At 47.2% G+C, this 23,587-nt stretch overlaps 10 protein-coding genes and 2 non-coding genes across 12 annotated transcripts; 5 read left to right on the top strand and 7 right to left on the bottom strand.

Moving 5' to 3' along the window:
* Positions 1 to 160: 160 nt before the first annotated feature.
* AtWU_01675 (NmrA-like family protein) lies at positions 161 to 1,117 on the bottom strand (the record flags this gene model as incomplete). Its single annotated transcript, XM_035496789.1, has 1 exon — positions 161 to 1,117. The coding sequence occupies one exon, from the start codon at positions 1,115 to 1,117 to the stop codon at positions 161 to 163; it is 957 nt and encodes a 318-aa protein (XP_035352682.1).
* Positions 1,118 to 1,881: 764 nt separating this feature from the next.
* Positions 1,882 to 2,218, top strand: AtWU_01674 (uncharacterized protein; the record flags this gene model as incomplete). Its single annotated transcript, XM_035496788.1, has 2 exons — positions 1,882 to 2,113; positions 2,178 to 2,218. 2 exons carry the CDS (start codon positions 1,882 to 1,884, stop codon positions 2,216 to 2,218), a joined length of 273 nt encoding a protein of 90 aa, XP_035352681.1.
* Positions 2,219 to 2,535: 317 nt separating this feature from the next.
* Positions 2,536 to 3,261, top strand: AtWU_01673 (C2H2 type zinc finger domain protein; the record flags this gene model as incomplete). Its single annotated transcript, XM_035496787.1, has 2 exons — positions 2,536 to 2,634; positions 2,692 to 3,261. The coding sequence occupies 2 exons, from the start codon at positions 2,536 to 2,538 to the stop codon at positions 3,259 to 3,261; spliced, it is 669 nt and encodes a 222-aa protein (XP_035352680.1).
* Positions 3,262 to 3,832: 571 nt separating this feature from the next.
* Positions 3,833 to 5,020, bottom strand: AtWU_01672 (uracil phosphoribosyltransferase; the record flags this gene model as incomplete). The annotated part of the gene is made up of 1 exon (XM_035496786.1): positions 3,833 to 5,020. The coding sequence occupies one exon, from the start codon at positions 5,018 to 5,020 to the stop codon at positions 3,833 to 3,835; it is 1,188 nt and encodes a 395-aa protein (XP_035352679.1).
* A 21-nt stretch (positions 5,021 to 5,041) lies between these two features.
* Positions 5,042 to 5,875, bottom strand: AtWU_01671 (ATP-binding protein; the record flags this gene model as incomplete). Its single annotated transcript, XM_035496785.1, has 1 exon — positions 5,042 to 5,875. One exon carries the CDS (start codon positions 5,873 to 5,875, stop codon positions 5,042 to 5,044), a length of 834 nt encoding a protein of 277 aa, XP_035352678.1.
* Positions 5,876 to 6,704: 829 nt separating this feature from the next.
* On the bottom strand, positions 6,705 to 7,258 carry AtWU_01670 (uracil phosphoribosyltransferase; the record flags this gene model as incomplete). Its single annotated transcript, XM_035496784.1, has 2 exons — positions 6,705 to 6,715; positions 6,853 to 7,258. The coding sequence occupies 2 exons, from the start codon at positions 7,256 to 7,258 to the stop codon at positions 6,705 to 6,707; spliced, it is 417 nt and encodes a 138-aa protein (XP_035352677.1).
* A 611-nt stretch (positions 7,259 to 7,869) lies between these two features.
* AtWU_01669 (alpha/beta hydrolase) lies at positions 7,870 to 8,826 on the top strand (the record flags this gene model as incomplete). Its single annotated transcript, XM_035496783.1, has 1 exon — positions 7,870 to 8,826. One exon carries the CDS (start codon positions 7,870 to 7,872, stop codon positions 8,824 to 8,826), a length of 957 nt encoding a protein of 318 aa, XP_035352676.1.
* A 1,733-nt stretch (positions 8,827 to 10,559) lies between these two features.
* AtWU_01668 (Ser/Thr protein phosphatase family protein) lies at positions 10,560 to 12,615 on the top strand (the record flags this gene model as incomplete). The annotated part of the gene is made up of 2 exons (XM_035496782.1): positions 10,560 to 10,881; positions 10,949 to 12,615. The coding sequence occupies 2 exons, from the start codon at positions 10,560 to 10,562 to the stop codon at positions 12,613 to 12,615; spliced, it is 1,989 nt and encodes a 662-aa protein (XP_035352675.1).
* Positions 12,616 to 13,865: 1,250 nt separating this feature from the next.
* AtWU_t42 lies at positions 13,866 to 13,980 on the bottom strand. Its single transcript has 2 exons — positions 13,942 to 13,980; positions 13,866 to 13,911 (listed from the first exon to the last, which is right to left on the bottom strand). It is a non-coding gene; the product is annotated as a tRNA-Leu (tRNA).
* A 272-nt stretch (positions 13,981 to 14,252) lies between these two features.
* On the top strand, positions 14,253 to 14,368 carry AtWU_r18. The gene has a single exon (XR_004775197.1). It is a non-coding gene; the product is annotated as a 5S ribosomal RNA (ribosomal RNA).
* A 1,353-nt stretch (positions 14,369 to 15,721) lies between these two features.
* AtWU_01667 (cytochrome P450) lies at positions 15,722 to 17,607 on the bottom strand (the record flags this gene model as incomplete). The annotated part of the gene is made up of 3 exons (XM_035496781.1): positions 15,722 to 16,219; positions 16,323 to 17,149; positions 17,220 to 17,607. 3 exons carry the CDS (start codon positions 17,605 to 17,607, stop codon positions 15,722 to 15,724), a joined length of 1,713 nt encoding a protein of 570 aa, XP_035352674.1.
* A 1,275-nt stretch (positions 17,608 to 18,882) lies between these two features.
* Positions 18,883 to 20,826, bottom strand: AtWU_01666 (HET domain-containing protein; the record flags this gene model as incomplete). The annotated part of the gene is made up of 1 exon (XM_035496780.1): positions 18,883 to 20,826. One exon carries the CDS (start codon positions 20,824 to 20,826, stop codon positions 18,883 to 18,885), a length of 1,944 nt encoding a protein of 647 aa, XP_035352673.1.
* Positions 20,827 to 23,587: the final 2,761 nt, after the last annotated feature.

Raw genomic sequence — 23,587 nt, 5'->3', positions numbered from 1 at the left:
GCCGGGGCTAGAATGCATGGGGGAAGATGTCCATCTATGGCACTCTATTTGGCCCTATGACATCTATGAGAATATGATGTTATTTGTTCTAATTAAGATCAATATATCTATGACATCTGTGATCGTAGCGCCTCAGGGGTAGATAAGTCACCCTTGGGTCTTACGCCTTTAGCATATCCTCCAACACCTCGGCAGGGGTCCGTCTCGGAGGAGCAATGGCCAGAACCTCCTTGCTAGTAGTCGAAGCATTGCACTTCCCTTCCCACACGGTCAAAGGGGCATACTTGATTGACTTGATTACAGTCATTGACTGACCCGATCCTTCATATTGACTCTCCAGCATTGCATCCAAAAGACTGAGATCTTCATAGGTCACCTCCTCCACTTTTGTGCCAATATGCTGCTCCACTAAGCCGACAAGCTGTTCGCCAGTGATATCTTCCGGTCCATTCAGGACATATCTCTGCCCGTTGTGTGGGCTCGGATCATCCAAGGCCAAGAGATGAGCAGCAAACACACCGACTTCATCCGGGTCGATAGGCGCAAAAGGGGCATCTTTGGATATCATCAAACTCAAAGGACCTAGTTCGCCATTCCGCTTAAACCCCTTGATGTACTCAACGATAGAAGGCATAAGGTAGTTTGTAAACCCGTTCGGCTGAAGAGAAGTCCATTTCAGCGCGCTAAATTCCGCCGAACCAAGCATCGCCTCAATAGCCCAGTGCGCACGCGGATAGTAGGCAGCGCAATCGGGACGAACATTCGGTGCGGAGGTGGAAATACGCACAACGTATTCGACACCAGCGCCAAGGGCGGCGACGTGGAAGGCAGACTCTTCGGCAAACTGGTTTGGTGCGTTGTGAGAGGCGATGAAGGCCCTGACGACTTCATTTTCTCGGAGCCAGTCCGAGGTAATCTCCGTCCAGTTCTTCTCGATGACTTCGACACCGGGGATTTTTGCAAGCTGCTGGGCCGAGGAGCTGTTGAGGGATCTGGTCTGGGCGAGTACTCGATGGCTCTTGAAAGCCTCGTTGGCTTTCAGAAGTTTTGGGAGAGTTTCTGTCACGGCTCGGCCGGTATTTCCTGTTGCGCCGACGATGAGGATAGTTGGAGCCATGATGGTAGTTAAGTGAGAGTTGTGTGGATGGATAATATTGTTTGAAAGATAGATACGAGGATCATGTTCAAGGTATTTGTATTTCGAATTCATTGCATTATATCATACCTGATTACTATTACTATTAGAAATTGGGAAGTTTATTTGTGAGCATCCCTTCGAAGTGATCTTTAAATCGGGTGGAGGCTCCGGAGGTGGGAGGGCCGAAATGTCGGAGCTCCTACCCCGTGCATGTGTACCAGACTCAAGGGCTAGTACTTCGGAATTAATCATCTCTCCTCTCTTTGGCCACTAGGCATGAATTAGAGTGCATAAGAGTGGATAACATCCAACAGTACCAGAAGCTGCTGTGAGTCCTGTGCCTACTTGTAGCCGGAAGGGGCTCGAACTTTCCCTTCTCACAAACCTAGACTGACATTAGTCGTTTCAAAATACACTATTGATGTGTTACAATTATGATTCCAAAGGGATGGGCTTCATATCCTCGTATTAATAACGTAGTAGGAACGGATAAATGAACCTGTGGCAGCCTGGAAAAGACGTATACGACTTTAGTATCTGTGGTCCCCGAGCGTTTACTATCTCTCAAAATAAAATATTTGCGACCGGCGCAACGCAACTGGCAGCGGACTCAGAAAGCACGCATTGAGTCAGTACTAACTCAATAAGACTCACTGAGTGGTTCTTTCCGGGGAAAATCCAGGGTTCGACGAATCGGTTCTGAGTAGTTAACCTTTTCGGACACACTGACTAATCGTGCCATTATGGGTGGGCCCGAAAGAGAAGAAGCCGTCCCCTCAACTTCGTCGTTGTACACCCTTTACTCTCTGAAGCCTCCATTCAAAACAGCACCATGCCTCCTAAGTTATACTGGTGCCAAGTGCCTCATTGCAAGGCAAGCTATCAGCGAAAAGAACACCTTCGTCGCCACGAGGCGCAACATACCCAACAACACCTTCGACAATGTCCAGCTTGTACCCAGGAGTTCAAGCGGAGGTACAAAAGGACCCTCACCTTTTCGATATTCATGTGGGGAGATTATGCTAATTTTACAATTTAGCGATACGTTACGGCGACACATGCAAAACATACATGGAATGAACGAAATGCCCGACATCAAACATGCTTGCGCCCACTGCCGGAAGCAAAAGTCTCGATGCCAAGGAGGACCACCATGTAAGAATTGCTTGCGCCGCGGAATCCACTGTTCCCTTGAACGGCGGGTGGGAGCACAGCAGGTTGATCACCGACGTGACATTGCAAGGATGTCCGAATTACCTCCTATCCAACCTGCAAAACACGACTCTGATCAGGAAAAACACTTTATTAGCATATATTTCAACACATTTCATCCTCGGTGGCCTTTTGTTCATCGAGGGTCTTTCAATGATCATGAAGCACCATTATTGATCAAGTCAATGCTTGTTATTGGCCTGTGGTTGAGCAAGGAACGGAAAGCCCGATCGAAAGCCATTGACCTGCACAATGTCCTGGGCTCAGCCATACGTCAGCAGACTGTACGTAGGAAGCTCTCACCTGATCATAACTCTGCCAGCTAACGTCCAAGTCAACAGGGGGCATGGGATGCCTCTATAGCAGATGCAAGTAGTACTTGTAAATGGCCCATCGCGACATATCAGGCAATCCTGCTCCATCTAATTTTCGCCGCTTTATATCGGGGCGGTGGGGAGCTAGACCTTGACCTGAAGCCTTCCCTTGCACCTGCAGATGCCGAACTACTGGAAAGACTTATCATAAGCTGCAAGAAGCTTGGAATGCTCTACTACCCAAATATACTGCAGCATTATTGCGACAGTATTCTGCCGGGATATACATGGGTAAGTGTTGAGGAGGTAAAGAGGTTCGATCTGGCTTTATTCAAAGTCTGTGGAGCTTTTGGTATCTCAGGCAAAGAAGAGCATAGAACGGGTAACTTTGACGGGAGGATCCGTGCATGCGACTTACAATTTCCACCACCCAGGAATACGCCGTTGTGGAATGCTGTAACGAAAGAAGAGTGGGAATCCGCAGCGACAGCGGATATGGACCGCCATAGCCTGGATGACCCTTTGCCTCTACAATGGATCTCTAATTCTGCAGAGATTGTGGAACTTATTGCTACTGGGTCTCCTGCATTACTTTAATTACTGAGTTTAAAATTATGGATCGTCGCACAACCAAAGGGCCGAGATGATAGAGTATGACCTTCAGACCTGGTAAATGGTTATATGTAAAATGTTCTTCACTTAGACTATATCCTGTAAGTTTACCCAAGAAAACTTAACGGTCGCAATCTATCTGCTCCAACAATATCTTGTCCCCTCTGCTGAATAGATTGATAAAGACACTTAAACTTGCTTCCGGTGATTTAAAGTGGAACATGATGGGTGGTCCATGTGTACCGCATCTAAGAGAGCACACTACTTGAAGAAATTCAGAGACTAATTCCAACGGGCCTCCATATCGGGTGTCAATGACTATTATTAATGTCCTAGAGGGAGTCATACTCACAATGATGAAATACTAATGATATTGCTTCTTTGATAAAACAAAACGAAAAGACAATCAAGTCCTAGTCATCCCACAACCGTCCGTATCTCCAAAGCCAAAACTCTTCTGTCAAAGTGCGCCATCGCCAACTCTGATTGTATCCTTCCAAAATCTAACCCGAGTTCCGGCTGTCCATCTCACCCAAGTAGTATGACCGGTCCACCATCAGTCCAGCTGGGTGGTATTGAACAAGCGATTTCCCGTGTCGGTAGTTCCCTTTCCAGTGTACTTGTTCTTCGACACCCGGAGAGCGACAATGGTAACCTCCATTGATCGTGCGACAGCACGAATGGCACTCCCGCCTTTGATGGCCTGGTCCTGCGCGACGCCAGCAACAACAATGACACGAACAGCATCATTAATCTGTTTGATATGTTGCAAGAACTCCACGATGGACTTGCCACTGTTGATAACAGAGTCGACCAGGATCACAGTGACGATGCCCTCGAGATTCTCCCTCTTCACGTCGTGGGGGAACTTGGCGTGGAGGAGCTGGGCAGTTGGGAAGACCTCGTTAACACCGTTTGCCATGGGCAGCCCACCGCGCATCAGCGGCACGATCAACGTCTGGCCTTCGTTGAAAAGCCGGTATCCGTCTATGGGTTTGTTTTGAGGGTGGCGTACGGGGAAGGGCTCAAGTCCGATGATCTGTGCCAGATATTTTGTGGACAGATAATGAGCAGCCTTCCTATGAGCATCCTGGAGGGCCGGCCCGCGGATGGCGTCGTCTCTCATAGGAGTACTCAGCAACTTGGAAGCGTTATCGTCGGTCGCGTGGTAGAATTGAAACCAGCGGCAGAAGATCGAGCTCTGGATGTTTTCGTCTTCCAAATGGATCACAGGGAGTATGTTCGGGTCAAGCCGTGGTTTCAGAGAATTGTAGGGCAGCAAGACCTGCCTAGCCTGCAGCCCGTCATTGAGGATGGCATCACGTAAGGCGCCATCCATGCTCTTGCTTCGGGTTTGTTCTTTACCCACCACAACAACCGCCTTGTCTGCAGCCATCATCATCGGCAAGTCAATAGGGCTGTCCCCGATCGCCCAGGTATGGGCTCCATGTACTTCTCTAGCACGAACAACTAAACTTCTCTTCACCCCAGGGGTAACCACCAATCCGTCGTTGATGCGGCCACCACCGATGACTTTAACAACATCAGCGAGACCTTCTCTCTCAATGACTTTCTCCCAGACGAGACGCAGGCCGCTGGTGACGATAACGGGACAAACGTGTTTGTGTTCGACCACCTTTTCAAGAAGCAAGGAAATCTGTGGATACAGCTTGACTTTACTTGCAATAGCGTCGCAGATAGAAGAGAAGTCATCATCCCAGGCCTCGGTTTCACAGTACATCATAGCCTGTCTGGACGCGGCATATTAATACCCCATCTTGTTGAAGAGCCGTCGTAGCGGATTATGGGCGCCCTTAAGATCTTCCAACATCTTCCAGAAGGTTTCGCTGGTGTCGTCTTCCGAGAGCGTCTTGTCCGCATCAAGAAACAGGACAGTCTGAACGTCGTCGCTATGGTTGGACAGGATCTTGTCCAAACGATCGTTGGCAACAGCCATGTTATATTCCTCATCGTGACATTCAATGTCATGAATGAAGGTCGACAGCTTACATCTCAAACCGGACCAAAGATAAGCCAACATAATGTTTTTATCCATGCAAAGAGAAGAAAGCTCTTTTATCTCGTAATTCTGCCACGCACACAAACGACTCTCCGACACAATTGGACGTAGTCTCTCGGTATCCTTCTTTCGTTGCTCTGTAATCATAAGCAGCGGAGTATTGAGGTACAAAATGTGAGTGAAGGTATCCAAGTCATCCTCAGTGACGACCTTCATGGGGTGGTCACATCTTTCGTCGTCCCAAAAGCTGAGGTGGCCTGTAACAATCCCAACTTTCCTGGCCTTGCTGCAAGTTGATTTGATCTTCTGGACAGCCCGCTTGCGATACTCGGCTTTTTCAGACTCATCGAGCTTCTTGAATGCATCCAGCCCGCCGGTAGTTACAGAGGCAATGACTTCAGATCCTTCAAAAAAAGCAAAGCGCTCCTCCCCGAGCTGCTCTTTTAGTCTGTTCATTAAAAAGGTCTTGCCAGCCCCCGGCACCCCGTATAGTCCGATGACCTTGGGGGCGGTCGCTGGGGGACACACGGGTACCATGGTAGGGCACTTCTCGTCTTCCGGTGAGGCGGACATTTGCATTGTCCAATGAGATATAGTAGAAGAGGCTAAAGTTGAAGGGAAGTAGAGACGAAGGGGAGTATGTTCGGATCTGGATAAAGGGCTATAAATAAGTAGAAGTGTATGGTGTACCAATGACCTTTGACAATAAAATATCGCGTTTCTGGTCATGAGAGGTACCAGTCGAGAGAAAAGAATAAATCGGGGGTGTTGGGGGATTTTATAGGCAAGGAAAATCGTCGGTGCCTAGGTTCACTCGACGACAAATACCTTTTCACTAACAGTCTCGGCGCTCTAAATCTCTGACTCGTTGAATATAGGGACTCCGGGTCATTCCAGGAAGGTGCAGTTAACCGTTGCCTTCTCATTATTGAATTGTGAATGGAGTGACCAGCGTTTTGAATACGGTACCTCCCACAGTCAAACCAATCGACTTCTATAATTTCTTTTAGCAAAGGTAATGCTCTTATGCCGAAGTTTTGTATATAGAGGACCACATATTGGGTCCGGAACCCTTTTTGCTGCATATCATGGAGCACCTCTATACAGTATCCTGAGATATATTGACTTCATCTGAGGGCCGCATCACAAGAAACGAGCAGATATAATGCTCCAATGCTGTTTTTCTGTATATAGAGGGACACACATGGGGTCCAAAAGCATTTTCCGAGCGCAAGAATGGGCGTTCTTATTTATCAAAATATACTTGCAATTCCTCTGGCAGTAGCACCACAAGTAACGAGTAGAACAAAGTCTATCATCGCATGAAAAGGATACAAATAGTCAGCCCTGATGAATATTCTTTGTCATTTCTATCTCGCGTCAACCTTCTGGGTCAAATCATGAACCTTCAAGCAGCAGCTAAATACCTCAGTCAGTATGGATCACGTAGATTCGCCACAGGAAGAGTATATCACTCACCACACTACCCCACTCCGACCCAAACATAGATCAGGGAAGAACTGGCAATGCCCACAATAATCTTCTTCCAACCCTACCGAATTTCATCTTATCTATGCCATGTCTGTCTGCAACTTCATCCAATTTCGTCCCCTTCCTCGGATTCACCACCTCTCTAACGCCCCTCCAGTCGTGCTTTCCGGCGAAATACGCAGCCACGCGATAGAAATACCATCGCGATGTAAACTTGCCCAGCATATAGATAATGGCTAATGCGTTATACGTCCGCGACCAAGCAGGGCGAAAAGGGATAGGAAATCCATCATGTTCGGCGCGAGATATTGTGAATAGGACGTCCGAGGTCTCGCTTAGTCGGGCCAGGGGTGTAGTTGCCTTGCGCCGCTCGGAAAGCTCTTCGATGAGACGACTTTTGTGCCAGGTAATGTTGGATTGGCGGGGGAGGTTAAGGAATGTATGCCATTTTTGGCGTAACTTGCTTGACATTCTGGTCTTGTTGCAGTTGTGCTTCTCATGAAAAAAAGTCGATGAGAGATGGGTAGCGGACTGATGTTTGGAAGAAAAAGAGTGTCTTTGGTATGGAGTGCTATGGCTTATAATACCTGGATAATGTAGGAAGGAAAGACTGGTTTGATTGTGTCTGGGATCTTTTTAACAAGACAGTGCGAAGATGATGCTCTTATGTACGAACCAGGGCGTACCGGATTGACTGATCTTTTCAGAACCTTCCCTATCTAGTGCAGGCAAGCTCCGTGAACATTGCCCACAGTGATTTAATTACATAGTGAATGTGCACTCAATGATACCTTCGATATTATGCACTACTAGTATTCATTGGCTCCTCCTTTGCTGCTTGTTTCACTGGATGCGGGGTTGAGCATTCCCCAACCCCACCTCAGTTCACCCCATTTCACTTCATCAGTCTGTCTTTGTTAAGGCTGTCACTACCAACCCCTTCCTCGACCCCACCATCTGTCTTTCTTTACAAATTCTTATCCAATTTCTTTATACTTCGCTTGTTTGTGAAGGGCTAGCTAGCTATTTTGAGTTGCCTAAAAGGAAACAGTATCCACTCTACACCACACATTGGGAACGGTATGCCTTTAGCGCCCGAAATTCAACAATTCATCCTCGGCTTCAAAGACCGGTGGGACGGATCGGTGAACACTGCTTGTCAGGACTTTTTTGAAGCCCAGCATTTATCCGTTGGCCCACTCAACCCAGATCGTCCAATTAAGTATGAGAAGAATGTGAAGTACGGCCCAGATCCAAGGCATCGCTTGGATGTATTCTGGCCAGCAGATGCTACCTCAAAAAACGCGGCTCTGCCTGTTGTCGTCTACTTTCATGGCGGTGCATTTAAACTGGGCAACAATTCTATTACTCCGCACATGCACGCAAATATCGGTCGATTTTTCGCATCCCAGGGTATGATCGGCGTCTTGGGGACTTATCGGCTACTGCCAGAAGCTCGATTCCCAGACGGACAGGACGATGTTGCCTCTGCTCTCTCGTGGCTGCATGACAATGTGCATCAGTACGGAGGCAACCGAAATGCCATCTTCGCGCTTGGCCAAAGTGCAGGTGGAGGCCACCTCGCCATGGCGCTTTTCTCGGGAAAGCTAAAGTCGGACCAAGGACAGAGTCTAGTGCGCGGCGTCCTGCTTCTCAGCGCGGCGTTGAAGTATGACCTTTCAAAGAATGGTCGACGCGAGAGCATGGAGCAGTATTATGGAACGACGGACCATAGTCTTATTCAATCCCGATCGGCGTACGGTATTTTCCAGGATTTGCCGCCCGTCGAAGATGCGGATGTGGCTTCCGTGCCGACACCCGAGCTGTTTTTGATGCTGGCGGAGTGGGATTTTGAGGAGTGCGTACAAGGAAACTTAGACTTTGCAAGGCTGTATGCTGAGCGTCGCCGTCGTCTTCCTCGGTTTGAGGTGTTGCCTGGTCATAATCATGTTAGCTATGCATTGTCTATCGGCTTGCCAGGAGATAATGTCGGACCGAAGATTGCGGATTGGGTGAGGCAGTGCTCAGAGGGGCCTTGATCATAGAAATACATAGCTTCCGTCTGTCTTCGCTTTTACTTCCTGGGTATTGTGAATCGCCGATGGCCAAGACCTATCCGCATCTAGCCAGTGCATGCGATAAGTGGGGATTTTGAACTTCAAATCTACTATCTCCTCTAATATGTAGGGACATTGTCCGGAATGAGACCGGGCCTAGTATGATTGCTTTTTCCCATTACTACTAACCTTAAGTATTCAGTGCGACCGGGATACCTGGTGACTAGAAGGATAGGTTGACCATCGTTCTGGTGCAGATATCCTGGCTGCCATCTGCCGCTGGCCCTACCTATAGGGTACGCAAGTGGCTTTCTGATATTTTCTTTATTTGCTCAAGCCTCTCGCCCTAGTATTTTGAGGAAGCAAGTGTCTCGGAACCTTTTCCCTGCGGACAATTGCAAAAGCTCATGGGAGACGGTTCAAATTTAGCTGCCTTGCCGATGTTTCGGCGTAGAAGTCTTTGAATAGGTGTCCTGTTACGGAACTAAAACTTTGGAATGAGTCTATGGATTTTGTAGCTTACTTTTCGCTCGAATGCTTTCTTCCCCGTGGCTTTTCTCCCATCTTCATCTTCTTTTCCGAGTGTTTTCACTGGCCGCTTACTCAATAATGACCATCGGGTATTCGCGCTCTATATCGGTGCTGGATTGCTGCATCACCTCTGTTCATTGAGGTTGATGCCGCCTGTAGATTTTTTCACTTTATTCATTTTGATGAATATATATATAGAAAGGGGTGGATAGGTGTCGATTAGATATCAAGGGTTATAGGATAGAATTGACTCGAGTTGATGTGTTGGGTACGAATATACATTACGCTGTTAGTTACTGCGACGAAGGGATGTAGTTCTTGACAGCTACATGGATCAGATTACGTCAAGTTCTTTGAAATTAGGCTTTTTCTTTAAAATACAGGTTGATTCTTCTTTTTCAGTTTTCTCCGATCGCAATTAGAAGATACATCATATAAGGATTTGTCGTCAATGGCAATTAGGTTGGGCTATCCAATAGAATCTCGTCACGTCTATTTGCGTTTTGCTTCTCGGTTTGAAAGAGATTTAGGTATGCCAAATGGCTTTCGGTTTCAGCCCTACATCCCGAGCCAAATGTTATGCTAGATTCGGCCTGGCGTTGTGGAGGTGAACCGCTCAGAACTCAACTCAAAAGATAAACTCCGCGGGACGCTCAGGTGGAGCATTTACGGAAGCTTGTGGGTTTTGGACAGAATATTGACCATTTAGACGTCCGTAGTCAGCTTCAAAGCTATGACATGGAAATCGGATTAAGCATAGATCGCTTGGAACATCGGATTCATCTACACCGGCCCATGGGTGCAGAAGAAGTCTGATATAATTAAGTTATGACATTTCATTGAATAGAAGACAGCATTAGTAGCAGTATGGACGAAAACGTTCTTGACTTCCCAAAGCAACCAATTGGTTGCTGGTCGTGCCAATAGAATGCCGTATTGAGTGTAACATCGAATCCCGGTTATGACACGTCCATTTGGCACCTCCCAGCAATGGTTACGGTCCTACCGAAACTAAAAAGCGTGGGATGGCAGCAAGAAATCGAATATAAAAGCATCCGCTGGTAGAAGATTCCTGCAGCGAAATCAGTCAATTGGCTTCACTTGTGTTGAGCCACGCTGCACCCGGTCACTCCAGCGAGCCCTCGCAGTCCCCGAAGCCTCCTGAGCATCCTGAATAGCGCATAATGGCCTTCTCAGCCCTTGCATGGACGGCAGCACTTGCCCTTCCAGTTGTCTTCGCGCAGGATAGAGAATCCGACCGATCAAAATCCCCGAAGATAGCTCCTCGGATGCAACCCGATTCGCACAACACGACACACTGGCCCACTAGACCTCTTCCTTGGGGCGAGATAAATTTTATTCATACAACTGATACACATGGATGGCTAGAGGGGCATGAGAATGAGGTCAATTACGGTGCAGATTGGGGTGATTTTATTTCCTTTGTGACGCACATGCGTGATAAAGCCGATCAACAAAATGTTGACCTTCTCGTTGTGGACACTGGTACTTCCATCCTTGCTTTCTTGATCCCTTTCTATAGTGTGTTAGTCAACTAACCCAGCGTCTCTAGGCGACATCGTGACTGGCAATGGCCTTAGTGATGTTTCAACTCCTGAAGGCCAGATATCTAATCCAATTTTCCGCTACTTAGACTATGACCTACTTACCATTGGTAACAACGATCTCTATGATCCAGAAGTTACTGAACGGATACAAGTGGATATAGCGGACTACTATACTGAAAGGTATCTCACGAGCAACGTCCTTGTGGAAGAGAATGGCAAAAACACATCCATTGGAGAAAAGTACCGATATATCACTACAAAGCACGGGTTGCGGATCATGGCATTCGGGTTCACTCTTCAGGACTTCAAAGCCCCTAAAACCGTTCATGTCCAGGGATATGAGGAAATAACAGAAGAGGATTGGTTCAAAGAAGCACTCAACCAGCCAGCCGATCTATATCTGCTTATTGGACATGCCGACATTGGCCAGAGCTGCAAGATAGAAACTAAATACCAAGGAGATCAAAATCCCTTAATTTGCATGAAGAACTGGTTCCGGGAAAACAAACCAGAGATCCCTCTTCAGATCTTAGGTGGCCACTCACATGTGCGCAACTTCACATGCTATGACAGTGGATCGTCTGGTCTTGAATCCGGTCGATACTCTGACACTGTGGGATGGCTTGCTCTCAGCGACGTGGCGCCATCAGACACCTGGAACGGATCTAAAACAATGACGGATGTCCCTATGCCTACAAGGACATGCACACCGCACAACCCGACGTCATCTTCTAGCATGGAGAAAACAGTTCGCCTTGACCGTCGCTACCTTGATTTCAACCGCCAAACGTTCGCGTACCATGCTTTAGGGGTAACTGGCCCTGACGTCCCTGCTAGCTTTGATACACCTACCGGACAGTATGTCACAAATGATATCGAGGGCACTCGAAGTCAATACAATTTAACTACAGAACTTGGCTGCGCTCCCCAATCATACTATATCGCGTCAAGTCCTTACAACTGTCCGGATAACATTTATACGTTGGTGAGATCCGCTTTGAATGCAACAGTGCATGGGAACAATTCCGATTCTGCCAGACTGATCATCTTCAACACCTACGGTATACGTTACGATTTATACCAGGGTCCATTCACTGTTGGGGACGCATTCACTGTTAGCTCGTATGCGGACGTTTTTTACTATATTGCAGATGTTCCCTATGATGACATAACAAAGCAACTTCAAAAGAAACTGAACGAGTACAAGGGGACTGATCCAGATTATGAGGAACCGAAAAAAGACTGTGGCAGTAAGGGCGTCAGGTTTTCTACCAGTCGATACGCGGGCGCTTCTCAGCAAAGCGTGCTTACCAGTCATGCAAGTGACCCGCACGACCACAACCCGGGACATGTTACAAAGGATGATTTTGGTGATTGTTCTGCCAGCTCAGAGGACTGCGGTGATGACACCCTGCACATCCCACGCCTGGAAAATGAACCGCATCCGTACTATATGCAAGTCAAGGGCAACATTGATGAGAACGAGACGAGGACAGTGGACGTGGTCTTTACAAGTGACATACAAAAAAAGATTATAGAGTTCCTTGGTCTCACAGACAAAGACCCGGTCGTCAAGCCCTACATGGATGAAACGTTTACCACGAGGGATTTCTTGCAGGTCTATGCCAAGACGGTTTGGAGTGACAAGCCTACCTGCGAGATTGGGCCATGATTAGGTGAGCGGAGGGGAGGATGGGTGGGGTTAGGTGACATGCTACAGCATTGGCTGAATTTGTGGAGTGGATTCACTGGTGACTAGATAAATGTCAATGCGTGTGCCCGCGCTTATCTGTGAGACATCCTTCTGAACTAAGATCTGTCGGGTCGTCCCAATCGTGCTACGTTTGTCAGGCATTGTAGCTCTCCTACAATGGGAGCATCAGACGTTATATAATTGAAAAGTTTTGTTCTGTTAACAGACTGGACAATGGTGCGGGAGGGCAAGAGTGTCGAGGGAATAATCATAGATTCTCTCAACTCCAAGCAATGATGAGTAGACACAGCCGTGCCAACTAGTAGAATGGATGATCACTAACTAGCTCCTAAACCAACCAGCTTATCTGAGGTTTTGAACCGTTGAGAAGGGGAAGCTGTTTCAAAGTAGCATCTGAAACTAGTTTTGGGGGATGCTTTTGTTTTGTGTTGTGCCCAGCTTTCGGTTCGACAGATTCTAGCTCTTTAATCAGGTAGCCTACAAGGAGATGTTCATGAATCCTGCCATCATACAGCCCGGCTGGCTCCCATATTGGCTGGACCGGAGACTGTCCGTCCGCTGTGATGACCCAGAATCGAACTGTCCATCACAACTTCATGCGTAGCAGGCCAAAGGGACATGAAATGTGGCGTGGGGTATATGAATTCCTGCAAAGAGTACTTCGGCCTACAGGCCGTCGATAAGGTAATGCGATACACGAACAGAAGCGAGTATGACGATCCCAATATAGCGGCAAATCTGGATACATATTACGATAATCAAGCCCCAGTCTGGCTGCATGAGCTTTTACATATTTACAGGGTGTCAAAGGCGAATCGATACGGGAAGAAGAATCATGTCGCTGTCATGAGATTCGAGTACAGAAACTCAGATGGAAGCACAACATGTATCAGCGCCTACGGACGCTTACTATGCAAGGCTTTAGGGCTCCCTTCAATTATACCTCGTCTCTGGGTTATTCAGAATGCTGATAGCCCTACAATGTACATGATCGCCAAATAAGTTGAGGATGAAATAGCCGTATCTGCATAAGAGGAGAATTTTTTTGATGCTAGACATACGCCTGGTATTATATCCCAAGGACTATTTCAAATATTACTCGTGTCGCAATGAAAAAAAGGGGGGGAATTCCAGGAATTATCCTCAATTCGATGCCGCTCTGCCAGTGGAACCGAACCCTTCTATCATTGCAACACCGCCAAAAAGCATGACAAGAGTGGGATTCGAACCCACGCCATCTTACGATGATCAGGAAGCTTGGGGAAGCTGGGTTATTAAGGTGGACCTTAACCTGACGCCTTGGACCAACTCGGCCATCTTGCCTAGAGATATCATTCGGCCATTTAATATGCTAGATCAGTTTTTAGACTGTGTGAACTACCCGTGGACGGTTATTCTGGCTCTATCTCAAACCATTTCTTTGACCCCAATAAACACTGGTCTTTGCTAGTCTATACCATTTTACGTGCTAATATCCCTGTCTATACTGTACATTCATATGAATCAAAACTGGGCATCAAAGCAGAGGTCTGAATTAACGACCTGATCCCTCCTAGGGGAGGTTATTTGTCTATAGCGAATGGAACCAAGCACATACGACCACAGGGTGTGGAAAATAGGGCTTCCCGTCCGCTCAGCCGTACTCAAGCCACACGCCGGGAGGTTAGTAGTTGGGTGGGTGACCACCAGCGAATCCCTTCTGTTGTATGTTTTTCTCTTTTTTACTCCGTCATTATGTCAAAGACCTTGAAGCTGTAATCCCCAGGTCTCCCATGGAATGGAGGCCGCAATATTCAAGAACTGGTCTCAGTGGCAACGAATGCACCAAACCCTAATACTAGAACCCGAACCGCAGCGATTCCCCTGACTGCTTCGATTCGCACTGCACAGCTAGCAACGCCGGTAGATACGGAATGGCACCTTGGTCACTGGCTTGTGTTTCCCAAACCGAAACTTGCGGGAGTCAAAATGTGGAGTTGGGGCCCCAAGCTCCACATCGATAGAAGCATCCACAGACTGCCTGGATTGCGGTGATTATAGGCAAATAGCCGCACGCATATCATTGGCAGCCATCTCTTCGGTGGTTGTGGTCGTGATGAATGTCATGCTAGGCTCGGGTTATTGAAAATATATTAGGTGAGAGGGAATCATCTTCTTCGCTTTTCGGAGAAGGATAGTGGACGACAGAAATATACAAGAGAACAGTCCCTAGGTGTTCCTGCGAGGCTGTCTTGCCATCGAAGATAGCAGCAATTATGAGACATTACACAGCCGACTAAGGACTCAGACATTGATAAGCCTCCTCTCAGACGTATATTAGGATCGACACCATGCTTGGGTTAAATAGGGCTGTACCGGAGAATCGATCCCTCTGACAGCCTTGGGAGTGCCCATTCTAAACTCTATGGTTGCTTATTTCATTGCACCTGATATTATATCAGCGTACAATGCACTATGATCTTCTAATGTGGACCGAAATAATGGCCGTTCGTAGGGATGCAATGAAGTAGTATTCAATGTCATTATTAACTTAATATAGAATTAGCATCTAACTTACAGTCAAGTGATCAACTTTTGTCGTTTCTTTATTCTAAGTATTCGTATTTTAGGTATAACGATTGAAGTGTTACATTGATGCAAAGAATGAGTCGTGATTCATCCTACTATTCAACCAAAACCGAACGATCTGTTACGGCATGGAATATTATGCGAGCGGAGTGATCCCCTTAGGGGGTCTCAGAGTAATTATCTGCTCGTCCACTATTCCTTGGATAGCAAGTAATCAATCTCAGTCCTTGTAAATGTCCTTGCCTCGGAGGTTTTCCGATCCTAAAAGTAATGCTCACGAACATCGTAACAGCTAGTTGATTCTGCTCAGGAGCTCGATTTCAACGACCACATGGGTTCCCAATTTAATAAGCGTAATAACGCAGAACCTAAATTTGCTGTATCCTACATGGGGCTGGAAGATACCTCCAAGCAAGGCACTCCGCCAGCTATATACAATATGGTTTATCTTCGGTTACATCACCCCCACAACCTTTACTTCTATACTAGGCAAACCTCAGGCTACCCGACGACACGCCAAACGAACCTGGTCGGCATCCGTCATCCGCAGAAGCAATTGCAAATCCACGTCCTGCGTGGTCGCTAATACTCTCGCGCGCGTCTCCTCCGGGCTTTCTCCAGGGTTGGCAACCGGGTGCACCCGATGACTCCGGAGGAGGGCCGCCATGACAGCCACGAACTCAACCTGCGAAAACTTGTTCCCCGGGCAGTTTTGAGGCCCGTCTGACCATGGGAAATAGGTCGACCGGGATGGGGTGATGATCTCTTCTGAGACATCGCTAGACGCAGCTGATTTGGTTATCCAGCGGGACGGCTTCCATGTCAAGGGGTCCTCCCAATACTGGGGATGGATGTGCATGTCGAGAAGGCTGGGGTGGACTCCCACGTGGGGAGGGATCATGATTTCTCTGTCGCCTAGCTTGAGTAGCTGGGTGTTATCGTTGGTCCATTTGGGCAGGGATACAATTGGTGGGAAGAGGCGGAGGGTCTCGAGCTGTGGCACGGGGGTCAATTGTTAGCGACAAGTGAATTAAAATGACATAAAATAGCATGGAATTATTGGTAGGTAATGTGAGAAAAGAAAAATAGGGGTATACCAAGACAGCGCGACAGCGAAGGAGCCGTGGAAACAATTCATTATAGTGCTCCTTGATATTGTCTTCATCAAGCCCTTCCAGCTCCTCAGCCACCCAGTCTTGGATTTCCGGATACGCGGCAAGCAACAGCAAGCCAAAGCTCAACGTATTGGCAGTTGTATCATGACCCGCAAAGTTGATGACAAAGATGTTTCCAAAAATCTCGTCTACCGTAAGTCCTTTGGGAGGTGAGCCACTTGTATTTGCTTTTTGCTCCCCGTCTACCTTTTGCTTCAGATCCATGGCGCGCACAAATGAAGTCATCAAGCCTCCGCTACCTGCACTTCCGGTGTTCAATGCTTTCGTTTCTTCGTCCAGCATTTGGACCATATACTTCTTGAAAGTGGTGGCCGCTTTGCCAAGATGATGCCATGACTCGGGTGCGAATGGCAGAGTGAGTAATTTCCGAGGCATCACCATGAGAAGGATGCAGTTATCCAGCACGGTCTGAAGTGCATCGCGGTAGCCCTCTGATTCATCTTCCGAGGCGGCAGGTGATTCAGACTTCACCTCATGATCTTTGGCACTTTGAAAAGGGAACGATTTGCGAAATCCTGTTGCGGCAAGGACATTTAACGAGAGGGTCCGCGGATCTTTTGCAACACTGGGAATGTGGCCATCGACAGAAGACTCCCAGACCTGCAGCATCTGGCGTGTTTGCTCTACACTTTCATCCCAGACAAAGGACATGGCGTTTTCGTTAAACGGCGTGGCTAGGACCTTTCGGTGCCGCGGCCAGTCATTCCAGCTAGCTGTTGAGATGCATGGCCCGTACACTTCAAGTACCTCTGAAAGTAAAACCCAGGTTAGCAATTCGGTATGCAATTTCGCTATCATGACAGAGTACTTTAGACGTACTATACAATTGATTTGGTCGAATGAAGTCCGTACGCCGTTGGAAGATGTCATGAATTGCATCCGGATCGGCGATGTTGATGTAGATATCGCGAGGAGTAACCAGAGCCCACATGGGACCATAGCGTTGATGGGACTCGCCGCGATCGGCAAAGTACCAGCCCCGACGGGAATAGCGACCGAAGCTGTAATTGCGCCAATTGATGGGAAGTTTGTACAGCCAAGGCCAGAGGATTGGTTCAAAAACCATCCAGAGAACATTCAGGGGATCGATGTAAAGGCGCACCAAGGGGATTCCCATGCTTGAAGCACGACGGTAGTTGATCTCCAGTGTCACCATGCTCCACGCCAGGTAGGCGAGTGCGAGCAAGCCCAGCCCTTCGAAAATCATCGTGATGGGATGTTAATTATTGGATCAGAGCATAGAGGTTTTGCGGAAAAAATACGGTCAAGTTACTGACTGCTATCTTGGGGTCAAAACGGAGTTGGGTTAAGAGGGTTTGTTAAACATGAGAAGCGAGTGGTGGGTGGGAAGATCGGGGATGCAAATGAGAAAACGTGCGGGGGACAGAAAGGAAGAAGCCTGAATAGCTACGATGATGGGGATATACTCTGCTTACAATAATCACCTCCCATTGGCTCATTATACGCACAGCCTTGTCTACTGCCTGCTTGAGGTGGTCATAAATCCTTGTCCCTACAACGGGCAATTTACCCCCTACAAGGCTATGTGATGGTACCACTGGCCATGAGACTCTCCCCATTTCCGGTGTGGGGTAAGGGGGGACGCATTGGAGGAATCAGAGACATCAGAAACAAAGCAAACAAAGAAAAGCAACAGTCTTAAATTGGACAAGGCTGATACCGAGTCTTACAAGATGCTTACTAGTGCTTACATGACCCCTCATGAGCGCGTCTGGACTGGGCTGATTCATGGTCGACGCTAAATGTGATATTCCACCATCGATCAGTGCCACATCCTCATGTCCGATGCCTGGGCCAACGCTTGTCTTGCCTCCTGATATAGTAAAACTCTGACATACTTAACAGCTGACTGGTATATTTTGATTGATTGTTGGTAGTTAAATACAATTGACTGTTACTGGCATTAACGCGAACTTGTTGGAGGCCCGCCCTTCCTCTTTGATAGACGAAAGTCAGGGGGCACACGCAGAAGGCTCCTCGTAACTTCTAACGTTCTATTTATTGTCTAAGACCTTGTCCATGTACCATCACAGCCACACATCGCCTCAACGTATGGAGAAACACACATGATACCACACCGTCAGTGAGCTATCCTCGGTGTTTCGTTGAGGCTTTGAATTTTGGCGATGATCTACATGCTCTTTGTTGATGGAATATTACGGAAAAGACCCAATCTCGACATACAAAATGGTTTACGCAGACAGTGATAAGAGGCACCGATGGCTTTGCCCAGTATTCTGATAAAGCTTGTGAGATGGGCCTCATGACCCCTACATTGACCAACGGACAGACTAAAAACCTAATATAATCCTACACGTTTCAACATATCTCGAATGCTGTAGGGTAGAGGTGAGGGTGTCTCGGCGAATATCAATACCATCCAGTTATGCTGCTCGATCCTATCATATTCAAGGAGTCTAGCTTCATTGTGATTCGCTGATCTCTTTTCATTGTGAGCTTCCTAAGCAAGAATGAATGTTTGGAACTGTGGCTTTGCATGGATCCACACTCGGAGCCAGGTTTCAGCAAGCGCCACACGTTTGCTAACCCCATTTTCAGTTTTCAGCACCATCAAAAGCATCCTCGGCTTTTCGACAAACGGAAGAACTTTTCCTGAAGAATCATACCATGTTAGGTCTCCGTGTCCACTATATGCTTTCCAGCTTTTGTACGTATCATGATGTTCCAGCCCGTCTGGGTCAGCATCAAATGACAGAGCTATCACGTCAAATTTGCTGGTTCTACCATTAGGCGTATTCGTGATCGAGCTCCAGTCCGCGGTTTGTGGTAGTAGCCAAGCAATCATTTGCCCTTGCTGATCCTGAAGATTGGGTTCGTCATACCCTTCTGTAGCTGGTACGACTCTGAGACGTAGTGACTGTGTGTACACCATAATGCAACCAGGCTCACATTCGCTCTGGAGGGGGGCCGGAAATTTCGAATGGAAATTGCGGACCGTGGAGGCTTGTGGATCGGTTCCCCGTGCATCCTGGTTAATATCCTTGGGGTATCGCCATATACGATGAATAATAAATTCACAATCCACCCAAGTCATCCGGGAGTCGTCCAGCTCTGTCGGGATCTTCTCGAGAAAGCAGCCTTTTCTCCAGGCCTGAATTAGTAGGAGCGCCCACGAAATATGAAATGAATACGATATCTCGGGTTCCCCTCCATTCACAAAACCCGGAGTGTCCATGATGACCTTGAAAGCCTGGGTTTCATCTTGATGTGATGGAATTGCGAAAATAGCCACAGTAACAGTACGCGTAACTCGACTACTCTTGAAGAACCTGACGCTACTTGTTGTTGACGACCAGGACCAAGATGGAAATACATCATTTCCGGTTTCTGTGACCCTGCGCGGATAATCACCATTTTCAGTATACCAACTCAATGATTTAGTAAATTCGCCTAATGGCACTCCGAAGTAATGGTCGGAACCGAAGCCCGCATGTAGTATACCCGCAAACCCTCGTAGTATATCAGATTCGTAGCTGAAAGTCCGTTTTGTGTAATCACGAACAATATCTTGGTAAGAACCCAAGGGAATTTTCACTCTTTTGCGAGGCCAGGCACGCCCACATTCATCATCAATGACGCAATTCCTGCCAGAGCACTCGTAAATGAGTTTGGTGTCTGAGAACAATAGTAGTCGGGAAGATAGCAGTGTTTCCTGAAATGTCCAGCCTCGAGTCATCCATTTTGAGTCAGCGACTAATACTTCGGAAGGGTCACTTTTCCCTAGAAAATAGAGGCCTTGTATTTTGGCGCTCCATCGCCGGACCCGCTGTCTGGAATCTACCCCACATAGTCCGTGATCCGCATTGGTGCCTACCAGGTCGACCAGCGTAACGTATGAATAACCATATATGTCTCCCATTGCATTCAAGTGCAATGCCTTTTTTGCCATGTCCTCATCTTGCAGGATGCAAAGTTGGTCAACCCAAAGATATCGGATTTTCAGGTGACGACATGCCGTGATAGCGTCGCGAATGACAGGTGATAGTGAGACTCCAGTCCTTGATAGAGACCCTGGAACTTCAAGACTCTTGGCATTGGAAACAAGAGCTTGAACTGAGCCTTTTGTCTCCCCCCAAACGTAGCTCAGTGTTGCGTATCTGCAAAATGGTGGAGCAATAATGACGCACTGCTGCTCAGTGTCGATAACACGGAAACCGGGTAAGATAGATTCGGGGGGTTCCAAATGACAGGAATCTCTATGGTCAGCAGAATCATTGATATCGCAATCCGGCAGCCAGTGAGATACTCTTTCCCAGTTGATGTGCTTGGCTGGAATGTCCAGTGAAATCAATTTGTTCCATTGCCGTTCATCCGCAGTACCATGATAAAGAATATCTGGGAGACTGATTAGCCAAGTGCTTTTGTGATAGTGAAAGTAGGGCATGGTTACCTGGGGGCCCGGTTTTGAGTGAACCAACGCGTAGTGTAATGGAGAACCCAAATTTCACCTTTTCAAGAAGACTGCATTTATTCGCGACATTCAAATAGATCTTATCATCGCGATCGAAGTCATATACCCTTTTCAACCTCTCTACATCTGGTGCGAATACACTGCAAATCTCGCAATACCTTGATCTTTGTTGTAATTGATCGTATGATCCGAAAGGCAGTCGAACGTGACTTATGTGGTGCAAATTCTCGCAGCTATCTGCCCTACAGCCAGTCCCGCTCTCTGGCCTATCTGTGTCGCATCCACACATTCCGCAACACACAACATGACTGAGCCTCATGTGTCTGCATACCCCACAGAGAGGACCATGTGGCATAGAAGTACACTTTTCGCATGCATCATGAAAGCATAGTTTTTGATATAATTGGATCTGAGCCTTTGACCTCACCAATCTTTCGTGGGAGGACCTGAAAGAAATCGAACGGTCACATAGGGGGCAGCACTTGTTGATATTGGCTTTGATAACATTAACCTTGGCATCATCGGCAGACAGGTGAAATTTCCTCGTCATCATGGTGTTCTAACTGTGTTATCTTGAGTTCAGCGAAGGCTAATCCGATACAATAAGTCTGGATGACAACTTCATCCCTAACTCAAGTCGCACGTTTTCTCTCCCGGTCGGGTTTATGCAAGACGATGTGGCATGGTCTTAGTGGCTTGTTGCAGGGATTACTAACACCGGCGCTTTGGACAAGATAGTGTGTTTTTGCCTCACAAGCTGTCCTTGGAGCGCGCATTACCCATGTCCTATGTTTTATCAGAGCCGTACAGGGGCTTGGGTTGGGGTTAGCGTCTCCACACTTACTCTTTGCTGTATCGTGTATCGGGGCAAACTTGGGGGACTATCCGAAAGAGGAAAATGTGGCCAGTGGAGGCAATGTGAGTGTGAAATTGCACCCCCTCCCCAAGAATATTGTGGCTACTATTAGATGCCGATGTATCACCACACACTTGCTGCTCATCGAGTTAAGCTTTTGAGGTCAAATGATTTTGTACCTCTGGAAGTTCTACTTACTTCACCATTATTAGACTTTACCACAGAAAAAAAGAAAAGAAAAAGGATGGATGACCACATGAAGTCCTGCCCAAAAGTTTACAATGAGAACCGACAGTACGAAGGCCTCACATTGGTGGAAGGTGATGTGCCGCTGTCGACTCCAATGTCACGAAGTCCCCCGGTCTTTAAACAAAGTAGTGGTAGTGTTTGAGTTTTTTCTGGTCTGGAAATGCAGTTGAAATTACTCACAACAGCAAAGCCCCCAAGGCACGCCTATTTTCCGTCTTCAGCTAGATGTGCCGGTAACATGGAGGGTTGATGAGAGCTGGCCCTTGACCTGGAAGCTCACATATCATGGAGTGGAAGGAGACGATAGTACCTCTCAGCCGATCACCTTCTCAAACAGCGATTTCTCGAATTGGGGGGTGTTCTGTGTCTATCGGCGCAGTTCATATACGGGGACATGGGGGCCCTGGCGCAGTTATAGAACTGTCGGATGCCACCAGTTTGAAGATCATGATTCCCCGTGCACGGTAGGTACGAGCGATATGTTTGTTACTCTTGAACCCCACGAGACCTGGATACATGTTGAGGAGCGCGAAATTGAATTTGATCTGCCGGAGGATGCTCAGACCGGCGAGGTCCTCCGATACCAGTTCGAGGGATGCAAGCTGAGCTGGTTGGATTGGGGAGTAAAGGATGATCACATTGACACAATTGTTAGTTGTTTGGTTTGGGACAACAATCGTAAATCCACCGGACAACAATGGACGGCCAAATGTTCTGGTACCCGCTTCAAAAATGCTGCATTTTACCGTTATTGAATAAGGGAAAGCGATAATCGATCTACTTGGGCAATTGTCAGTAGCGGCTCGGTATGACAACACTTTTTTCGGCCAACATATATTAAGACACTCTCGGTATGCGGCTGAATGCTTTGAAGAATAATACACCACGCAATGAACAGCGGAGTACAAAAGAAAAAACCGAGAAATCCGTAAAAAACATGCAATAGAAGGATTCGCTTGTGGCCTCCCCGCGTGTGGGTGCCTCTAAACTGGCGACGCTCGCGATCGCCGGCGCCACTAGCACAACCTTATTAACCTCTATAGATCATGTTATTTCTACATCAAACATGAACAATTCCCTATTATATTCCTAAGTTGTTAAAAGCAAGGATGACAGACGCAACCTATGGTAGCTGTTGTATCTCTGTTATTACTACTATACTATAATCTCTGAAATCCAGCGGTGAGGTCTGAAATACTAGATTTTCTTAAGAATAGTACCGGAATGTATAATTGTAGTCGTTCATGTATAAGAGAATACAGCTGACCAATGCTAGGTCCACTGCCAACTCCTCTGAATCTAGGGTTTACTTGGGCATTTAACCCTTTGCGTAATATATCAGGCCAAATGACTCTATAAATCCCTGGTCTTAAATAAACCAGAGATCAGGAATAGACAGCTTCACGGTCGATTTTTTATCAATCCGTATGATTTAAGGTATAAGGGTAGTATAATAAGGGATATTCTTATGAAAGGAGCTTCCTGTTATCTGGCGTAGTAATACTATCCTCAGATTTCTTATTTTACTAAGTTCATAAGGCCTCTCTATCTCCTTATATATTGGGCGGTCTAGGAGCTGGTGCGCATTGGCGTCAAGAGTCACGTGATAATTCACGGTGAGATGGATGT

This window comes from Aspergillus tubingensis, assembly GCF_013340325.1.
Source record: "Aspergillus tubingensis WU-2223L DNA, scaffold_3, whole genome shotgun sequence".
Classification (NCBI taxonomy): Eukaryota; Fungi; Ascomycota; class Eurotiomycetes; order Eurotiales; family Aspergillaceae; genus Aspergillus; species Aspergillus tubingensis.
This window is presented reverse-complemented; position numbering and strand designations above follow the sequence as displayed.